This window comes from Rhinatrema bivittatum, chromosome 3 (assembly GCF_901001135.1).
Source record: "Rhinatrema bivittatum chromosome 3, aRhiBiv1.1, whole genome shotgun sequence".
Classification (NCBI taxonomy): Eukaryota; Metazoa; Chordata; class Amphibia; order Gymnophiona; family Rhinatrematidae; genus Rhinatrema; species Rhinatrema bivittatum.
The window spans coordinates 319,599,202-319,621,154 of record NC_042617.1 but is presented as its reverse complement, the minus strand read 5'-3'; the positions used below and the strand labels follow the sequence as shown (position 1 = coordinate 319,621,154).

The 21,953-nt window shown below is 44.8% G+C and overlaps 1 protein-coding gene across 2 annotated transcripts in view; it reads right to left on the bottom strand.

Annotated features, from left to right (window-relative positions):
• The window catches only part of REV3L (REV3 like, DNA directed polymerase zeta catalytic subunit), a 720,104-nt gene that overhangs the window by 440,691 nt on the left and 257,460 nt on the right, over window positions 1-21,953 (bottom strand). For both annotated transcript variants that reach the window (XM_029595253.1, XM_029595254.1), the window contains exons 3-4: window positions 10,801-10,875; window positions 9,759-9,919 (exon numbers count right to left, since the gene is read on the bottom strand). In XM_029595253.1, the coding sequence (XP_029451113.1) occupies window positions 9,759-9,919; window positions 10,801-10,875 (236 nt within the window). The remainder of the gene's footprint in view (window positions 1-9,758; window positions 9,920-10,800; window positions 10,876-21,953) is intronic.

Sequence of the window (21,953 nt, the reverse complement as noted above, 5' to 3'; positions counted from 1 at the left end):
TCCATATTAAGTATGATCTATTAAGAAAACATCATACCCACAAGCTGATAGCTATTACTGCCGTGTGGTCTATGTGCTACTCGGTCACAGCTTTAACTTAACTGGGATCCCACATTTTTTCCAACAGACTTTTTAAACTGACAGCTTCAAAACTAGTCAATCAAAAACTGAAACAGGGTCTAGCAACCAATGAGAATTTAGAGTAATGTAGTCCATTCAACACTGTTATTTAAACCATCCAGGGATTGTGACGCGAGGGTGAAAATCCACCACTGCTTGCGATAGTTCAGTTGACAGCTGAGATCTCCGCCGCAATCACTCTTTAACACTTTCTCTAAAACGGTCTTTTTGAGATTTTCAAACACGTGTTGAGCCTGAATACAATGTTTGACAACTGGAGCCTCGATATTACCTGTATTTAAACGGCTCCTGTGTTCACGTAGACGCGTTTAAATTTGCCTACTAGTGCGGCCAACATATAACAATGGGCAAGGACATTGAATTAAATAAACTACTTGTGTTGATTCCCATATCGTGTTGTGTTTCTTTCTATATATTCTTCCAGTGGCCGGGTGATGACAAGAGTTGCCTTCAATGGTGAAAGTGCACGTCACATTTGCCGCACTGCTTTTGTGTGCCTTCAAACAGAGATTGACCTACATGAGAAAGAGATGCGTGTTCAACATGGTCAAGAATATTCTTACTTCCTTGGTAAGAAATCAAGGTAACTCTGCAAATGTAGGATGTAGTTGTAGTATGTGCCAATGTTTTTTGATACTTTGGGCAATCAAGTACGATTTATCTGTATGTTGAGGTACACAAATACTCGCAGTGACAGGTTGTTTTGATTGATACTGTAACAATGCCGTGCGTGGAGAATAATAAGCTCGTTTGTAGGCTTTGTACACTGCTGAATAAGGATAACCGCGATCGAAGAATCTCTTTGCTAATGAGAGTGCTTGTATTTTAAATTCATTATCGGTTGAGCAAAGCCTACGGACCCTGAAAAACTGGCTAACAGGGAGGCCATTTTTAAAGGCCCGCGGATGGAAGCATTTTTTCCAGGTGGACGGTAGTATACATCTATCACTATACTCCTGCCCAACACACTTGGGATTTCTACCCATATAAATTCTACTGAGCATTTAGTCTCTTGTATAATCTTTATCCTGTTGGACTCTATGCCATCCCAGACATTATTTATTTAAAATCTTTTCTATACCGTCGTTCAGTATATTACCGTCACAACGGTTGACATAGGGGCATATATAGAAAATTGTACATGTATCTGTTGATATTGTTGTTAATGGAGGTGCCTGATAAGCTCGGTTACATAGTTTCATAATAATGGCTATATGTTCAGTGATGTCTAATCTGACCTGTGATTACAATACAGACTAATAGATTATATATTCAATTAAGAGGTGTAGTAAACAAAACCATGACGTACATACATATACAGTGCTAGTGCTGTGTATAGATTTTGTTTGTACAGCTTTCAGCGTTTTTCTCTTTCTCACTCTCTTTGTAAAAAAAGCTTCTCTAAAGAGCCATGTCTTTAAGCTCTTTTTGAAAGTTTTGAAATCTCTCTGTAGTCTTACCTCTGTGGGCATGGTGTTCCATAGTATCGGTCCGGCCAATGATAGTGCTCTTTCTCTGACTTGTGTTAGTTTTGACTGAGGGGATGGTTAGTAGGGCTTTGTTGGCAGATCTCAGGTTTCTGTGTGGGACATGGACGCGGAGTGCTGTGTTTAGCCATTCAGCTTTTTCGTCATGGATTAGTTTATGTATAGTGCAAAGAGTTTTATATTTTACTCTGTATTCAATTGGCAGCCAGTGTAGTTCAGCTAGCGTTTCAGTGATATGATCTCTTTTTCCTTTGCCTGTAAAGATTCTTGCGACCGAGTTTTGGAGTATTTGGAGTGGTCTTATTGTCGTGTATGGTAATCCTAATAGTAGGGCATTACAGTAGTCAGTGCTAGCAAATATTAGGGCTTGTAGGACAGTTCGGAAGTTCGTTTGATTTAGTAATGGTTTAAGTTTTCGGAGGACCATTAGTTTGGCATATCCTTCTTTGACTTTTAATGATATGTGTTGTTTGAGGCTGAGTTCTGTGTCTAATATTACACCGAGGTTCCGTACTTTCTCGGCTATTTCAATTTTCTGATTGTTTTTTTAGTAGTATAGGAGATTGGATGACTGTCATGTTTTTTCGTTCAAGATGGAGGAATTCGGTTTTTTCTATGTTAATGACTAGCTCCATTTGGTTTAGTAGTAGTTTAATGATGTCAAGGTACATGATTGCTAGGTTTAGTGTTTTTTCCAGTGAGTCTTCGATTGGTAGTAATATTTGAATATCATCGGCGTATATGTAGTGTATGATACCCAGGCCTCCTAGAAGATGGCACAGTGGCAGTAGGTAGATATATTAAAGAGTGTGGCGGATAGTGCTGATCCTTGTGGTACTCCAGTTACTAGATTTATTTTCTCTGACAATGTGTTTTTTATTTGAACTTGATAATATCTGTTGCTTAGATATGATCTGAACCAGGCCACACCCACACCAAGTTGATCCTCCCTATCATTGTGATGTAATTTGTACCCTGATATAGCACTGTCCCATTGGTTATCCTCCTTCCACCAGGTCTCCGTGATGCCAATTATGTCAATCATCATTTACTGCTATACACTCTCCCATCTTACTTTACTTCTTACTTCTGTGGCAGAACTCAATGGAGAAAATACTTACTTGATAATTTTGTTTTCCTTAGTGTAGACAGATGGACTCAGGACCAATGGGTATAGTGTACTCCTGATAGCAATTGGAGACGGATCAGATTTCAATCTGACGTCAGTCCTAGTACATATACCCCTGCAGGAAGTGCAGCTCTTCAGTATTCTCCTCGAAAAGCAATTGTGGATATATGTGTGACTGAATAATTTGAATAACTTGGATAACTTGATTAACTTTATAACTTGGATAACTTGATTAATTTGAACTGGTTAAATTGGTTATAGCTGGAGACCGCCAGTGCACTCAACCGAGAAACGTCGACACCCGGTAGGATGGGTGTCCTAGTTGGAGGAAAGCATGGCTTACCCATGAATCACTCACTCTCTGGGATTTCTCTCGAGAGTTGCATGAATAACGGCAGCCGTGGGTGGGATGCTGAGTCCATCTGTCTACACTAAGGAAAACGAAATTATGAGATAAGTAATTTCTCCATTTCCTAAAGTGTAGCAGATGGACTCAGGACCAATGGGATGTATAAAAGCTACTCCAAACCGGGTGGGAGGCTGCCCGTGGCCCACTTAGTAATGCCCTTGCAAATGCTGTGTCCTCTCGAGCCTGAACATCCAAGAGGTAAAACCTGGAGAAGGTGTGGATGAAAGACCATGTCACCGCCCGACAGATCTCGGCGGGTGACAGCATCTTGATTTCCGCCCAGGACACTGCCTGGGCTCTAGTGGAATGGGCCTTGACTTGTAAAGGCGGTGGCTTGCCTGCTTCTAAGTAGGCCGCCTTGATGACTTCTTTGATCCAGCGGGCTATGGTTGCTCGAGAGGCCACTTCCCCTTGCTTCTTCCCGCTGTGAAGGACGAATAGATGGTCCATCTTTCGTACGGGTTCTGACCTTTCCAGGTACCAGACTAGGAGTCTGCCAATATTGAAGTAGCGTAGACTGCGAGACTCTTCCGAATCCTTATGCTCAACTGGCGATGGTAGCGAGATGGTTTGGTTGAGATGGAAGTGAGAAACCACTTTGGGGAGGAAGGACGGGACCGTGCGTAACTGGATGGTTCCCGGGGTGAGTCTGAGGAACGGTTCCCGGCAGGACAGTGCTTGTAGCTCGGAGATACGACGGGCCGAACAGACTGCCATCAGGAAGGCTGTCTTCAATGTTAATAGCCAGAGCAACAGGCTGCGAAGAGGTCTGAAGGAGGCTCCTGCTAAAAAATCTAGGACCGGGTTGAGGTTCCAAAGAGGCACCGGCCACCTTAGGGGTGGTCGGATCTGCTTGACTCCTTTCAGAAAGCGGGAGACATCCAGGTGAGAGGCTAGGCTGCCGCTCTCGCTCTTGGTTCCTTAGCATGACAATGCGGCCACCTGTACCTTGATGGAGTTGAGAGACAACCCCTTCTGTAGTCCGTTATGCAGGAATTCCAGAATTGCAGGAATTTTGACTGAGCATGGAACGATGTCGCGGTCCTCACACCAGGCTTCGAATACTCTCCAAATCCTTATATATGTCAGGGATGTGGAGAACTTGCGTGCTCGGAGTAGGGTGTCAATTACTGCCCCCGAGTATCTGCTCTTCCTCAGGCGAGTCCTCTCAATGGCCAAGCTGTAAGAGAGAATTGAGCTGGATCCTCGTGGAGGATCAGTCCTTGTTGGAGCAGGTCTCTGTGTGGAGGTAGCGGGAGGGGGCTCCCTGTCAGCAGCCTTCGCATGTCTGCGTACCACGGTCTTCTTGGCCACTCCGGAGCCACTAGAAGTACTGTCCCTGTGGTGGTCTATCTTTTGGATGGTTGCGCCCAATAGGGGCCACGGTGGGAATACGTATAATAGAGTTTCCTGTGGCCAGGTCTGTACCAGGGCATCGATTCCCTGGGACTGAGATTCCTGCCTGCGGCTGAAGAAGTCAGGCACTTCGGCGTTGGACCGGTTTGCCAGGAGGTCCATGGTTGGTGTTCCCCAATGGTTTACTATCAATTGGAACGCTGTTGTCGACAGCCTCCATTCTCCTGGATCTAGACTTTCTCTGCTGAGGTAATCTGCAGCGACATTGTCTTTCCCCACGATGTGGACGGCCGAGATCTCTTGAAGGTTCGCTTCCGCCCATGACATTAGGGGATCTATTTCCAGAGATACCTGTTGGCTTCTGGTTCCTCCCTGACGGTTGATGTATGCCGCTGTTGTGGCGTTGTCTGACATTACTCTGACTGATTTGTCTCAGAGTCTGTGTCCGAACCCTAGGCAGGCTAGTCTGACTGCCCGGGCTTCTAGGCGATTGATGTTCCATGCCGACTCTTCTTTGTTCCATTGCCCCTGGGCGGTTAGCTCCTGGCAGTGTGCTCCCCATCCTCGTAGGCTGGCGTCCGTGGTGAGCAGGATCCAGGTTGGTGAGGATAGTCTTACTCCCTGGCTCAGATGGCCTTCTTGTAGCCACCATCGTAGTTGGGTCCAAACTTTGTCCGGGAGCTGAAGACGTACGGTGTAGTTCTGGGATAGCGGATTCCATTGTGATAGGAGTGAGCGCTGTAGGGGTCTCATATGAGCTCTTGCCCATGGCACTACTTCCAGTGTGGATCCCATGAGGCCGAGGACTTGGATGTAGTCCCATGCCGTGGGGTGAAGCTCGCTCAACAGGGTTCGCAACTGGATCATCAGTTTTGATCTCCTTGTCTGTGTCAGGATGACCTTGTCTTGTCTGGTGTCGAACCGGACTCCCAAGTATTCTAGCGATTGGGAGGGTTGTAGACAGCTCTGGTTTGTGTTGACCACCCATCCGAGGCTCTCCAGTGGAGTTTTGACTCTGTTGGTCGCTTTCCTCTGGGGATTTCGCCCTGATCAGCCAATCTTCTAGATACGGGTGTCCGAGGATTCCTTCCTTCCTCAGTGTTGCTGCTACTACCGCCATGATCTTGGTGAAAGTTTGGGGTGCAGTGGCTAACCCGAATGGTAATGCCGGTCCAGGATCGTGAAGCGTAGGAAACGCTGATGCTCTTGATGGATCGGGATGTCTAGGTAGGCTTCTGACAGATCCAGGGATGTAAGGATTTCTCCCGGTTGTATCGCCCTTATTACCAAGCATAGGGTTTCCATGCGGTTGACCGACTTGAGGTCCAGGATGGGCCGGAACGTTCCTTCTTTCTTGGGAACGATAAAATAGATGGAATAATGTCCAGTATTTATTTGTTGTGTGGGTACCGGTGTTATAGCCTCTAAGGCTAGCAATCTGGACAGTGTAGCTTCCAATGCCATCCTCTTGGAAGGGTCGTGGTAGAGGGATTCCACAAACTTGTCCGGAGGGAGGTGGTGGAAATCCAGGTAATATCCCTCTTGAATGATGGATAGGACCCACTTATCCGAAGTTATTTCGACCCATCTTTGGTAGAATAGGGCAAGTCTGCTCCCTATGGCTTCTTCCTTTGAACGGGTCAGCTGATTTTCATTGTGGGGTGCGGCTGGGGGCCTGGGCCCGAGCCGGCTCCCCTTTTGTTGTGCTTGTTCTGAAAGGACTGGCTCCTGCCTGCAGGGCGAGCCACTTGATATATGCTTCTGTAGGAACATTTGCTTTTTCACAACAGATTTCGATACAGTCTGTTAGTCAGTCGGAGAGAGTCCGTTGTACTACCACGACTCTTGGTTCATTTTTTGTGAAAAGAAACAAAAAAGAGTTGGTTGGATGTCCTATGGACCGCCGTGCGGTTCAGATAAAAGCTAGTGCACGCTCTCAGTCTACGGTGTATAAGACTCTCTCTCCTTGGCTAGAGAGAGGTCTTGAAAAGAAAGTAAGCAAGAGTATTGACTGATTAAGTGAAAATCTGTGACCACTTTTGGAAGGAATTGGGGTGAGTGCAAATGACTACTCTGTCATGCAGGAACCTTATGTGGGGTGAGTATGTGATGAGAAGTTGCAACTCAGTGACCCTCCTAGTCGATGTCATGGCTACTAAGAAAAATACTTTTTATGTAAGAAATTTCTTGTCGCAGGAATGTATTACACTTAGGTCCCATTTAATGGCTAGTGGTCAAATGGGAGGCTTAAGGTGAAGTAAGCCTCTCATAACCCGACATACTAGGGGTTACGCTGTTATTGGCGTATACCCTTTTTCCTTGTGGTATGTCACTATGGCATTTAGGTGTACCCCTACAGAGGATGACTGGAGACCAGAATCCGAAAGGTGATATAGGTAATCTAGTACAGGAGGAGTGGGGCAAGAAAAAAGGTGAAAACCTGTTTGTGTGCACCACTTGGTAAATCTAGACCACTTAAAGTGGTAAGGTTTACGTGCGGAAGGCTTTCAGGAAGCTACGAGAACTTTAAGACTTGTGTTGAAAGATTAAGTGTTTGTAGAATTGCAACATTCAAGCTGTCAGTTTGGGATGACACAACTTGTCCTGATTCGGAGTTACGAGAGTGGGCGCTGTGCCCAGACGAATTGGTCTGTGATTGAGAGGTCGAAGAATATGGGAAACCATACTTGTCAAGGCCAGTATAGGGCTAAGAGGACTATTGTTCCTCTGTCCCGTTGTAGGTTCACAAGAGTTTTGGGTATGAAGCATGGGAAGCATACTGGTGTCGGGCAGGACGTGGGCCTGAGGAACAGTGATCTCAGTCACGGTTCAGCATTATAAGAATGCTGGCTATGAGAGGTAGTGGAAGATACACATTTAGGAGGCCCTTGATGGAAGAAAGGCGTCTATGGGAACGCACTGGAAACATGTGTAGGTAGTAGAATCTGTGCACCTATGGTTTGATTCGGAAGCAAAGGACAGGTTTGGTTGACCTGCGCGCTAAAAGATTTTCCTCGCTACACATGTCGAAGACCATTCGACAGGATGGACACCTCCTACAGTCCTTTCCTGGCTTGGAGGCCACCCTTGTGTCGGAAAGTTAGTGTGGGTCAGTGGGGGAGGGGTCTCAGGAGCGCCGGGGCTCAACGATGTCTGCGTGTCCAGAGTTGCCAAAGTATGTTCTCTATTCGGCTGCTCAGCGGACTTCCCCTCCGGGGTCGATACATGAGTCGGTGAAAAGAAGCCCTCGATTGTTGTCTGGATAGGCACAGGTAAGGCTGGTGCAGTGGATTCCAGACGAATCCATGCCTTCCTTTTCATATACGGCATGAAAAATCGAGGTAATAAGAGTATATCAGAGAGCCGTCTTACACCGACCTCTCCTTATGGCGCCATCTTGACTCGTCCTATCCAATCCTTTTTTAAACACAGCTATACTAACTGCAGTAACCACATCCTCTGGCAACGAATTCCAGAGTTTAATTGTGCGTTGAGTAAAAAAAGAACTTTCTCAGATTAGTTTTAAATGTGCCCCATGCTAACTTCATGGAGTGCCCCCTAGTCTTTCTACTATCCAAAAGAGTAAATAACCGATTCACATCTACCCGTTCTAGACCTCTCATGATTTTAAACATCTCTATCATATCCCCCTCAGCTGTCTCTTCTCCAAGCTGAAAAGTCCTAACCTCTTTAGTCTTTCCTCATAGGAGAGCTGTTCCAGTCCCCTTATCATTTGGTAGCCCTTCTCTGTACCTTCTCCATCGCAATTATATATTTTTTGAGATGCAGCAACCAGAATTGTACACAGTATTCAAGGTGCGGTCTCATCATGGAGCGATACAGAGGCATTATGACATTTTCCGTTTTATTCACCATTCCCTTTCTAATAATTCCCAACATTCTGTTTGCTTTTTTTGACTGCCGCAGCACACTGAACTGACGATTTCAATGTGTTATCCACTATGAAACCTAGATCTCTTTCTTGGGTTATAGCACCTAATATGGAACCCAACATTGTGTAATTATAGCATGGGTTATTTTTGCCTATATGCATCACCTTGCACGTATCCACATTAAATTTCATCTGCCATTTGGATGCCCAATTTTCCAGTCTCACAAGGTCTTCCTGCAATTTATCACAATCTGCTTGTGATTTAACTACTCTGAACAATTTTGTGTCATCTGCAAATTTGATTATCTCACTCGTCTTATTTCTTTCCAGATCATTTATAAATATATTGAAAAGTAAGGGTCCCGATACAGATCCCTGAGACACTCCACTGCCCACTCCCTTCCACTGAGAAAATTGTCCATTTAATTCTACTCTCTGTTTCCTGTCTTTTAGCCAGTTTGCAATCCACAAAAGGACATCGCCACCTATCCCATGACTTTTTACTTTTCCTAGAAGCCTCTCACGAGGAACTTTGTCAAACGCCTTCTGAAAATCCAAGTATACTACATCTACCGGTTCACCTTTATCCACATATACTAGGACTGACGTCAGATTGAAATCTGATCTGTCTCCAACTGCTATCAGGAGTACATTATACCCATTGGTCCTAAGTCCATCTGCTACACGCTAGGAAATGTAGGTTATTCATTCCCTACATCAGGGGTGTTCAAAACAGTCCTACGGGTCCCCTCCAGCTAGTCAGGTTTTCAGGATGAAATATGCATGAGAAATATTTGCAAACACAGGAGGTCCGAGCAACCCTGCCCTACACTATACTTCAAAAAATCCTTTAGATCGCATGAAACTATTAATGTTTGTATTTGCAGCAGCACAGTTGAACTATTTGAAGTTCCAGAAGCTGGTTAAGGCCCATTTGTTTCTTGGTGAGGTTTGGCAATATGGGTGGAAAGGGAGGGTCCTATGTATTAAAAACAACCTGGGTTTAAGATCTTGAAGCTGATTAAGGTCTAGGGGTATATTTCTGAAGAATTAAGATCAAAGGGGCAGCAGCAATGGTGTCTAAGTTTTGTCTTATGTGTATTTTAATTATGATGTATGATTGTACACTGCTTTTGTTGCTTTTACTGATTATGCAGTATATAAATGTTATAAATAAATAAATGTCTATAAATGTTCGGTAATGTCCACGTTTTGTGCATGATGTGTGTGTATGTGGTGTACTCTCTCCCTCACTACCTCAGACAGTGCAGTATACCTAGATGGTGCTCTGTAAGAAATGCACAGTGGGACTCTAGCATTTGAGTTCATGATGGCATGCCTTACCTTTTCTCCGAGTCTTTCTAAACTTCACTGCAGCCAGGTTTATTAAATTCATCCCATAGAGGTTGTAGTCCATGAAGAGCTGGAGGAGGTAGGGCACATGGCCTTCGTGCGGCTGGTAAGACTTATTCATTATGGCTCCTCCCTGCAGCAGTTCACATACTCTTTCAAAAATAAGAGACAAAATTAAGCATTTGCTTTCTTATGAATACCAAGAGCTTCAAAGCATGGATACCTTCTTAGCAATTCCTACTATTGACTAATTTCAGTTTTCTGTCCAAAATCTAAAAGGAAAAACCTTAAGGCCCGTGTGCATAAAACAGCTTCCAATACAACAGTATCAGCTCACAAAAAATTTTCTTTTTACATGGCACTGTTTACTATCATGTGTTTACTTTATTTTTCCTGCACATATTTCACATACAGTTAGTGAATTTAAAAGTATTTTTTAAAAAATCACACACAAAACATGGAGATCTATAAAAGCATTTCAACATAACCAACTTTAAATGTGCCAAACTGAAACGTCTTCCCCCAAACCCCACAAACATACAGAATAAAACTATAGTGCTACACACTCTCAAAAACTATTTCTTCCAATGTTCTTTTCAGGGTGATCTGGGGCACATGCCATGGAGCTGGCTGCTTAGTAGCAAATTAGAGAGCAGTCACAGGCACTACCTTCTTTATAATTTTACATTAGTTATTAAACACCTCCACGGAAGGAGGGGGAACTCTCAAGCTGGTTAACTTCTGAATCTGTCCAATCAAAGTGCCTCTACACGGTAATTATTTTGAATTTTGTGGAAACTGAATCCTTATTACATCTGCTTCCCTCCTTTGAATTAAACACCTGTCACTCCCCGATGGGAACCAGCCCAGCCCCTCCCACCACTGGGGCTGCCAATGCCCAGTGGAGCAGCCAAGCACAGGAACCCAAGTCTCTGCATGGTAGTGTGATGCACTGGGACAGCCCTACCCCTTCTATTTAAGGTGTCATGCAGGGTCTATGCAGAGCTAAACTCGCCATGTGCTACCGCCATACCTTTTGACCATGGAGGGGTTGTAAAGGTAGATCTTCATAAACTGCTTCTCCTTCTCATGATACCCATAGAAAGGCCTGTAACAGGAAACAAAAGCATCTAAGCAGGTTTACATTCTGTAATGCACTGAAAGCCTTCTAAATCTTTACACAGTGTATATTCTGCCAGCTAACTTTATAGTGCAGATGCACTAGTGAATATAGTTGGCTATCTTACCAATAGCAAGATACGTTTATTTGGCTAAATTTAGGACAGCTGAGCGGCATGATCAGAGTTAGCCAGATGTGTTATTCAGCTCTGAATAACACATCTGATAGATAACCTACTTGGCTAACCTAACTTCTCCCAGAAATGCTTCCACAATGCCCCTAAATTTTAGCCAGATAATGAGATATCTAGCTAAGGTTTAGCAGGATAAGTACCTAAGATATTAAAAAATAGACATTTAGCCAGATAACTTGTGAGTTATTTGGTTAAATGCCTCTGACTATGGACCTCTTGGTTACCAAATGGGCACCAGACAGGAGTCTGTCCATCCTCACAGGTCATAAATTTAATCATTTCCATGCACAGCTTATACAGCCTTTCATGTCTATCCTGTACAGTAAAAAGCAGATAGGCAGGTAACAATGTAAAAATTGCACCAGAGACACAAGCAGAAATAAATACACAATTCTTTCTCCTCACCCTACTCACAGTGCTCCATAAATGTGGAAGCCAGAGCTACTAATGGCCTTTTTGGGAAGTCAATTGTGGCTCCCCAGAGCTCTCCGTGCAGAGCAGAATACAAGCTAGCATTTAAAATGCAAAGGAAGAAAGATAATGGCTCAACACGATAAAACCTCACCAAGGGTCTCTATCTTGCAGAAAGTCATCAAGGAGAAAACTTTCAGCAGAGAGACATAAGAACATAACATAAGAACCTAAGAAATTGCCATACTGGGTCAGACCAAGGGTCCATCAAGCCCAGCATCCTGTTTCCAACAGTGGCCAATCCAGGCTACAAGTACCTGGCAGGTATCCAAAAACTAAGTCTTTCCCATGCTACTGATGCTAGTAATAGCAGTGGCTATATTCTAAGTCAACTTGATTAATAGCAGGTAATGGACTTCTCCTCCAAGAATTTATCCAAACTTTTTTTTTTTTTAACCCAGCTGCACTAACCACATTCCCTGGCAACAAATTCCAGAGTTTAATTTTGCACTGAGTGAAAAAGAACTTTCTCCAATTAGTTTTAAATGTGCTACATACTAACTTAATGGAGTGCCCCCTAGCCCTTCTATTATCCGAAAGACTAAATAACTGATTCACATTTACCTGTTCTAGACCTTTCATGATTTTAAACACCTCTATCATATCCCCCCTCAGCAGTCTCTTCTCCAAGTTGAATAGTCCTAACCTCTTTAGTCTTTCCTCACAGGGGAGCTGTTCCATCCCCTTTATCCTTTTGGTCGCCCTTCTCTGTACCTTCTCCATTGCAATATATCTTTTTTGAGATGCGGCGACCAGAATTCTACACAGTATTCAAGGTGTGGTCTCACCATGGAGGGATACAGAGGCATTATGACATTTTCCATTTTATTCACCATTCCCTTCCTAATAATTCCTAATATTGTTTGCTTTTTTGACTGCCGCAGCACACTGAGCTGACGATTTCAATGTATTATCCACTATGACGCCTAGATCTCTTTCCTGGGTGGCAGCTCCTAATATGGAACATAACATCATGTAACTATTGCACTGGTTATTTTTCCCTATATGCATCACCTTGTACTTATTCACATTAAATTTCATCTGCCTTTTGGTTGCCCAATTTTCCAGTCTCACAAGGTCCTCCTGCAATTATCACAATCTGCTTGTGATTTAACTACTCTGAATAATTTTGTATCATCTGCAAATTTGATAACCTCATTCATCATATTCTTTTCCAGATCATTTATAAATATATTGAAAAGCACGGGTCCTAGTACAGATCCTTGAGGCACTCCACTGTTTACCCTTTTCCACTGAGAAAATTGACCATTTAATCCTACTCTCTGTTTCCTGCCTTTTAACAAGTTTGTAATCCACAAAAGGACATCACCTATCCCATGACTTTTTACATTTCTTAGAAGTCTCTCATGAGGAACTTTGTCAAATGCCTTCTGAAAATCCAAATACACTATATCTATTGGTTCACCTTTATTTACATCTTTATTAACCCCTTAAAAAAAGTGAAGCAGATTTGTGAAGCAAGACTTGCCTTGGGTAAAGCCATGCTGACTTTGTTCCATTAAACCATGTCTTTCTATATGTTCTGTGATGTTTTATGTTTATGTTTTATGTTTTAATGTGTTATATACCGCCTTTACAATTCAAAGAATTAATCAAAACGGTTTACAGAAAACATACACAAATTTCCATAAATTAAGCTGCCAAAACATTCGATAAAAATTAATATACGACATAAACACTTAAAACAAATAATAAAAACTATAAAAATGCATCAAATCAGTAAAATATTGAAATGTGAAAAGGTGAAAAAAAAACTAATTTTATAATGGTAAGGAGTACAACAAAATGAGATGATACCAGGGTTATGAACTGGTTAATGAACTATAAGCTTTCTGAAATAGATACATTTTTAACATTTTTTTTTTTTTGAATTGTGGAACAGAGGATGTGAGATGAAGAGAATCAGGGAGACCATTCCAAAGATTAGGGCCGGCAACTGAAAAGGCCCTTTTCCTGGTTAGTTCCAGTCTAGCCGATTTAATAGTGAGTATGTCTAGTAAATTTTTTGAGAGAGACCTAAGCTGTCTAGCAGGTTTATAAATACGTAAATTTGAACAAAGCCATGTTGAGTTTGTATTGTAGATTAGCGCACGTATAATATTTAGTACCTTATAATGAATCCGGTATTTAATTGGTAATTTTGATCTTTAGAACACTTTCCACTATTTTTCCTGGCACTGAAGTCAGGCTAACTGGTCTGTAGTTTCCCGGATCACCCCTGGAGCCCTTTTTAAATATTGGGGTTACATTAGCTACCCTCCTGTCTTCAGATACAATGGATGATTTTAATGATAGCTTACAAATTTTTACTATTAGATCTGAAATTTCATTTTTGAGTTCCTTCAGTCTCACTCCTGATCTTAGCACGAACAGATGAATTCAGAAGCTGGGGAACTCAAAACATTCAGTAAAGTTGAATTGCCTTTATAAACAATGAATTAAAGTAAAAAAAAATAAATAAATGGAAGGTTTGCTAAGACAGTATCTTCTACTTTAGAAAGGTGACCTGTAAAAATATTACCAGCTAAGAAAAGTCTTACCTAACAAATCTTTTAGATTTTCTTGAAGGAGTTAACAAACATGTAGATAAAGGTGAGTCAGTTGATATAGTGTCTCCAGATTTTCAAAAAGGCATCTGATAAAGTCCCTCCTAAGAGACTCATCAGGAAATTAAAAAGTCATGGGATAAGAGACAGTGATCTATTGTGGATTGGCAACTGGCTGAAGGATAGGAGACAGAGTGGGACTGAATGGCAATTTCTCTCAATGGAGAAAAGTAAGCAATGGAATACCCAGAGATCGATACTGGGCCCAGTGCTTTTTAATATATTTATAAATGATCTGGAGCGATAAGTAAGGTGATCGCATTTTCACATGACACAAAATTATTCCGTTGTTAGTTCAAGAGTCGATTGTGAGAAACTACAAGAGGATCTTGCAAGACTGGGGGATTGGGTGAAATATGGAGAAGTGCAAAATGATGTATGTAGGGAAGACTAATCCAAAGTACAAGTACACATTGCTGGGGTCTTAATTCTCTGAGGACATGCAGGATGTTAGTCCTCACACATGGGTAACATCATCAGATGGAGCCCCGACAGGAGAAACTTATGTCAAAGTTTCTAGAACTTTGACTTGGCACACTGAGCATGCCCTAAACCACACGTCCACGCACGAGTCCCTCTCCAGTCTCTCTTTTTCCATGGAGCTATAAGCATTGCGGTGTGTGAGATAAATGTGGCTTTTTGTCCTTTTTGGAAAATATCTTTTTCTTAATATTTCTCACTTTCCGTGGGTATTTATTTGCAGTATAAAACGCCAGGGTCCCTCTCGGTATATTCTCCATAGAGTTCCTAGTCAGAGTTTTTGACATTTCTGATAAATTTCCTTTCGCAGCCGATTCCCCTGCAGCGGCGGTGCTTCAATGCCCGCTAGCCATCGGCGACCGCCATTGATTTTGATTTTGTGGCCCTTTTATTTTGTCCCCTCATGGCCAGGACTGATTTTCGTTGATGCCCCTGGTGCCAGAGGACCGTGTCCACTATGGACCCACATGGGATATGTTTCCTCTGTTGGGGGCATCACATGATGTTCAGGGTTGCTGCTTATGCGCACAAATGACCCTGAAGTGACGTAGTCTTCGGCTCAACAAGATGGAGTAGCTCTTCTGGCTGAAGAAGACTGAGCCATTGGCATTGATGGATCTCAGAACCGCACCATCAACATCAGTGGGACCGTCATTGCCATCAGAGGATATGGGCACCTGAGACCAACCACCAGCGATCTTCTCCAGGCAGAGGATGTCTGGTTCCTTGTCATCGGCATCAGCACCAGGGAAGGACTGGGCTTGAGCATCAAGGGATGCCAAAGCATCGAAATTGGTACCCATCGATGCACGATGCTGGGCACAGAGATGCATCGGCTCATGCAGCAATTCCCCTGAAGCGACCCTGTGGCAAGGAGCACCAGTCCTCCATCGATGCCAGGGGCCCACGACAGTCTCCACCAGTCCTGTCAGTCACCAATCCATCTCACAGGTCTGAAGAAAATCTGGCCACCCCTCCTTCCTCCCAGTCAGTGTTGGCATCAGCAGTGTTCGAGGAGGAGCTAGGGCATCAAGTCCAGTTGGCAGTGGAATGGGTGCTGCAGGGCATCGGTCTTGTGGCACCATCGGCACCGGAGCTGGCACTGTCCATCCTGGAACCGCTGCTGGAGAAGCTCAATGTGCTCATCGGTACATTACTGACTCAGCTGATATGGTGGTCACTGCCAGTTCCTCTTCTGAGGAAGCTCCACCTAGGCCGACAGACCCTATGTCCAGCTTTTCTGAAGCCTGCACCTCTGGAAGAAGGCTGAGCATCCAGCGCTCCACCCCTGTAGCTTACAGTGAGGATAATGGTCCCTATGACTCCTGGGGGGGAGGATACCTAAGAGTCCTCCTCAGAGGGCTCTGAGGTTCTTCCCCTCAGACCCATTTCCTCCAGAAGAGCGAAGGAAGCCTCCGCCTGAGGACTTAGCCTTTGCAAGGTTTGTGAAGGTGATGACAGAAGCCATCCCATTTCAGTTGCTGACTGAGGAGGATGCCAGGCACAAAATGCATGAGATCCTCCAGTTTGTGGAGTCTCCTAGCAAAATTATGGCAGCCCTGATACATGAGATCCTTAAGGAGCTGCTGCTGAGATATGGGTACACCCCCTCACAATGCCCCTCCTTAACAAGAAAGCTGACGGGGGGTTACTTGAGTGACATCTGGAAGTAGGTGCAGGAAGTGGCTGAGCAGCTGCCTCAACAGCAGCAGAATACCCTCATGTCGCTGGTGCACAAGGGCCTGGAGTGCGGAAAACACGAGGCCTTAGCGATCTACGATGTTTTAGAGATGGCATTGGGAATCGGTGCCCGCAGAATGAATGGCTGCGGGCCTCGGATTTCCAACCATACAGGAATGACTCGCTGATGTGTACTGGGGAGAATCTCTTCAGAGATAGGGGGTGAGGGGCATGGTGGCCCTGCTCCAGAACCACCATGAAACCCTACATCTCTCCAACCAGCACTCCGGACCCATCGTCCTCTTCTAGAAGGCTGGTGAGAACAGGACAGAGGAAGTCTCTCTTTCACCAGAGGAAGTACTATTACCTGCCCCCTCGCTCCCGTTAACACCATCAGGGTTCCTGGGGTCGTCCCAGGCAGCAGAGAGCCACCAAGCCCCAGCTGGCACCTCAGTCAATTTCTGGGACAGGGTTTTGACTGGATCATAGGGAATGTTGGCCAGTCAGTACCCAGGATGTTGGACCCCGGTAGGGGGCAGGCTATGGTTCTTCGCAAACCAGGGGCCGAGTATAACCTCTGACTAGTGGGTTCTTTCCATTGTCCATCAAGAGTACCAATTGAATCTATTGGTTGTCCTGCCAAATTGGCCTCTGAGCCCGTTTTGGGGGCTGAAGGTGCATCGTGAGAGCTAGCATAGCTCTCCTCCCTCTTAACGGCCAGAGCATTTGAGCCTGTCCCACCAGGGCAAAGAGGGCGGGGATTCTACTCCAGGTACCTCCTGATTCCAAAGAGAACAGGAGGACTTCGTCCCATCCTAGACCTAAGGGCCTTGAACAAATTTCTAAAAAAAGAAAAGTTCAAGATTTCCCTGGCCACGTTGATCCCCACTCTTGCAAAAAGAGGACTGGCTATGCTCCCTCGAGCTAAAGCACGTATACACTCACACTGAGATCTTCCCCAATCAAAGGAAGTATCTCAGATTTGTGGTGGGAAAACAGCACCGGGTGTTGCTGTTCAGGCTAGCATCATCCCCACGAGTTGTCACAAAATGCCTGGCCATGGTGGGGGGGGGGGGGGGGCGCATATATTAGAAGTCTACAAAATCATGAAAGGACTTGAACAAGTTAATGTAAATCGGTTACTTACTCTCAGATAATAGAAGGACCAGGGGACATTCCATGAAGTTAGCTAGTAGTTCATTTAAAACAAATCGAAGAAAATTCTTTTTCACTCAGCACAAACTCTGGAATTCATTGCCAGGGAATGTGGTTTCAGCAGTTAGTGTTACTGGGTTTAAAAAAGGTTTGGATAAGTTCCTAGAGGTTAAATCCATAAACTGCTTATTACAGTAATTAATAAGCAATAGTAGCTTGTGTTTGGGTACTTGCCAGGTACATGTGACTTGGATTGGCCACTGTTGGAAACAGGATACTGGGCTTGATGGACCCTTGGTTTGACCCAGTATGGCATTTCTTATGTTCTTATGTTCCGCAAGCTGAGGGTGCATGTTTTGCACTATCTGGACAGTTGGCTGGTCAAGAGCACATCTCAGGCAGGAGCAGTCAGATATATGCGCTTGACCATTTGAGTGTTGGAGTCGCTAGGGTTAGTCATCATCAACCCAAAGTCCCATCTCGGCCTGTCACCTCAATTTGACTTCATAGGAACCCTGCTAGACACGGCTCAGGACAAGGCCTTCCTGCCTCGTCAAAGGGCCATCACTTTGATGACCATTGTGACAGAGATTCAGCAGAGCCAGCACATATTGAGGCTGTTGGGCCACATAGCCGCAACCATCCATGTCACTCCCTTGGCACGATTACACATTCGCAGATCCCAATGGACCCTGAGGTCACAGTGGTGCCAGGTGACGCAGAACCTCCAAGGATGGCATCCAAGTCACCCCGCCTCTCCAGGACTCGTTGTCCTGGTGGCAGGTACTATCAAATCTGGAATGGGGGAGGGGGGGAATCTCTTTTCAAAGTCTTCCTACCCAAATTGTCCTAAATACGGATGCGTCCACCCTGGGCTGGGGAGCTCATGTAGATGCGTTTAGTACCCAGGGTCTCTAGTCTGCCCAGGAAAGCTGTTGCCAAATCAATTTCCTGGAATTCCGGGAGATCAGGAACACACTATGGGCTTTCAGAGATAGGCTGTCAAACAAAGTTTTCCTGATCCAAACAGGTAGCTATGCGGTATGTCAAACAAGCAGGGAGGCACAGGTTTGTACTCCTGTGTTAGGAAGCGGTCCAGATCTGGTCATGGGCCCTGTCCCACAGGATGGTGCTCAGGGCCATGTATCTGGCTAGGACAGAGAATGTGGTAGCGGACAGGCTGAATCAAGCCTTCAGACCCCAAGAGTGATTCCTGACCAGAGGACGGGAAATTGGATATTCTGCCTCTGGGGAAACCTAGATGTAAATCTATTCACGTCCCACTGCAACAGTAAGGTGTCTCTTTTCTGCTCCCTGTAGAGGTTAGGCAGTAAATCAGCCTTGGATGCCCTTGCCCATCACTGGGCAAGGGTCTTCTGTACATATATCTTTCGATTCCCTTAGTGGCGAAGACTCTCTTGAAGCTTCGCGAGAACAGAGGGACTATGATCCTCGCAGCCCCTTATTGGCCGAGACATGTCTGGTTTCACTCCTACGGGAGTTGTCCATCTGGAGACCGATCAGTCTTATCACTTCCCCAGATCTCATCACGCAAGATCAAGGCAGGTTGTGGCATCCTAACCTCCAGGCCCGGTCACTCACAGCCTATATGTTGAGAGGTTAATTCTGCAAACGCTCGAGCTCTCAGAGGATGTATCTCAGGCCCTGGTGGTTTCTGGGAAGCCTTCCACTAGAAAGTCCTATGGACTTAAGTGAGTAGGTTTTCCGTGTGGTGTGAGCAGATTGCCCTAGATCCATTCTCCTGCCCCACAAAAATACTGCTTGATTACCTTCTACACCTATCAGAAGCTGGCTTAAAAACCAACTCGTTAAGAGTTCATCTCAGTGCAACTGCATCTACAACCAAGCTGTAAAGCTGGGCTTCCCAAATTTTTAGCCAATGTGACCCCAATTTTAGCACTTGAAAATTCACACGACCCCAGAGGACAACCAAACCTAAGTAGCGGGGGTGTAGTTTGCCACCAACAATCCCTCCAGTCAATTCCTGCACTCCAACTGATACCCTCTCTCAACCTCCATCCTCCTCCAGAGGGCCTCTCAACCTCTGCCCCTCGATCCCCTCTTACATCCCCCAGTTCCTCTCCCCTTCCCAACCTAGCATCTCGCTCACCCACTCCAGCTTTTTACATCCTCCCCACTGAACCTCTTTCACCTCCAAGCCATTTTTGTAACCCCAATTGATCATCTGTCATCCTCTTCCTCTCTCACATCCCCTCCCCCAGTTGATACTCTGACCCCTAGTTCCTCTCTTGCATCCCCCCCAATCCCTCTCCCACTGATCCAACCCTCAAACCCTTCCTGTATCTGATCCCTCCCTTCAAACAGCCCCCATCCAAATAACCCCTTGATTAGGATCAGCAGCAACATTTTCCTTTTGGCCTCAGGCGATAAGTGGATGACAGGTAGTAGGAAAAGAGGGCAGGCTGATAACAGGGGCAACGTTTTTCTCTTAGGTAAGTTCAGTGATGGGAGAGAATAGAGAAGAAGTGACAACCTGCACAGACCTGTGCATGCTCTGCCCATTCTTCCCCAATGGCTAGTCCAATGCCTGATGTTGATCTGCAACTGGCAGCAGCATTAGTAATGAAAGTCAGCACAGGATATGTGAGCCAGTAAAAGCTCACATGCCCTGTAGTGGCCCCAGTTCCTCCTCACACATGGCTTCTTGTTAACATGGAAACTCAAGTGAGGGTGGGACCACTGCAGGACCTGAGAGTACATGCTAGCTCAAAGATCCCATGCTGATTTCCACTACTTTTGCTGCAGGTGATGTCTGGAGAGGACTGCCCTTTGAGGCATTTGTGACCCCGGCTGGCGGTTTTGTGACCCCATGTGGGGTCCCGACCCATAGTTTGGGAAGCTCTGGTGTAAAGGGTATGCCCATCTCTGTACAGCCTATAGTTGTACATTTTGGGCGAGGCCTGCTTCAATTGAAACCTACCCTAAGGCTTCCCGTTGTTTTGGGACCTCAATGTGGTGTTAGCTCAGCTGATGAAAGCTACTTTTGAGCTGCTGCCACCTGTGTCCTGAAGTACCTGACCTATTTATTTATTTTATTTATTTATTTAAATACTTTTTGATATACCGATACTCAAGACTGGTGTCTTATCGTACCGGTTTACATTGAAACAAGGGGTAACCAATTAACTATGAAAATAAAGTTACAAAGAACAAGGGGTTTACAGGATGGGAGAGTAGAGAGCGAAAGCAAACAATTAGTATAATAAGTTATACATAACTAAGTTTAAAATAACGGAGTTTAACATATAAACGAATGTAGCAGGCTTAGACAATAGATTAGTCTTTAGGTCTATAAAGTTGCCGGTGCGAGTGAGGGAGGGGGAGGGAGGGGGATCTGTGAGAATGGATTGCATAGCTGTGCTGTTCGTATGGTGTCCATTAAGGGAAGGCTTGGGTGAACAGCCACGTTTTTAATTTCTTTCTGAAAGAAAGCGGGCATTGTTCCTGTCGAAGTTCCGGGGGAAGAAGATTCCAATAATACGGTCCGGCCGTGGACAAGGTTCGTTTCAGGATGGAAGTATGAGTGGTGGATTTATTTGGTTGGGCATGGAGCGATCCTTTGTAAGTTGATCTGATCGGTCTTGAGGAAACATGAAGTTTGAGAGGAATTTTGAGTTGTAGAGTGGATCGGTGATATATGTTTTTGTGGATGATGATAAGGTCTTGAACATTATTCTGTGGTTGATAGGTAGCCAATGTAGGTTTTTTAGGATTGGTGTGATGTGGTCTTTGCGCCGAGAGTTAGTAAGGATCCTTGCTGCGGCATTTTGCAGCATCTGAAGTGGTCTTACCTAGAAGGTCTTACTTTTGGTGGCGGTCACCTCAGCACGCAGGGTCAGCGAGCTCCATGCCTCAGTGACTTACCCACCTTACACCAAGTTTTATCAAGATAGGGTAGTCTTGCATATGTACCCTAAGTCTCTGCCTAAGGTAGTGACGGACTTCCATCTTAACCAGTCCATCATCCTGCCAACATTCTTTCCCAGGCCCATTTGTACCAAGGTGAACAGGCACTGAACAGTTTGGAATGCAAACGAGTCTTAGCCTTCTATCTGGAGCAGGCAGAAGCCCATAGAGAGTGCACTCAACTTTTGATACGAATAGATTGGGTGTGGCCATTGCCAAACAGACACTATCCAATTGGCTAGCAGATTGCATCTCCTTCTGTTATGCCCAGGTGAGACTGCATCTTGAATGTAAACCGATGTGATATCTCAGATCGAATGTCGGTATATAAAAATAATAGATAAACAAACAAACAAACAAATAGATAAATAAATAAATAAAGGCAGGCAGGCTCATTCTGTCAGAGCATGGCAGCATCGATGGCCCAACTGCAAGCAGTGCCCATGGAGAAGATCTGCGACGTAGAGTTCTCTCCACACATTAATATTTTACTATTGTCTCAGTAGGGATGG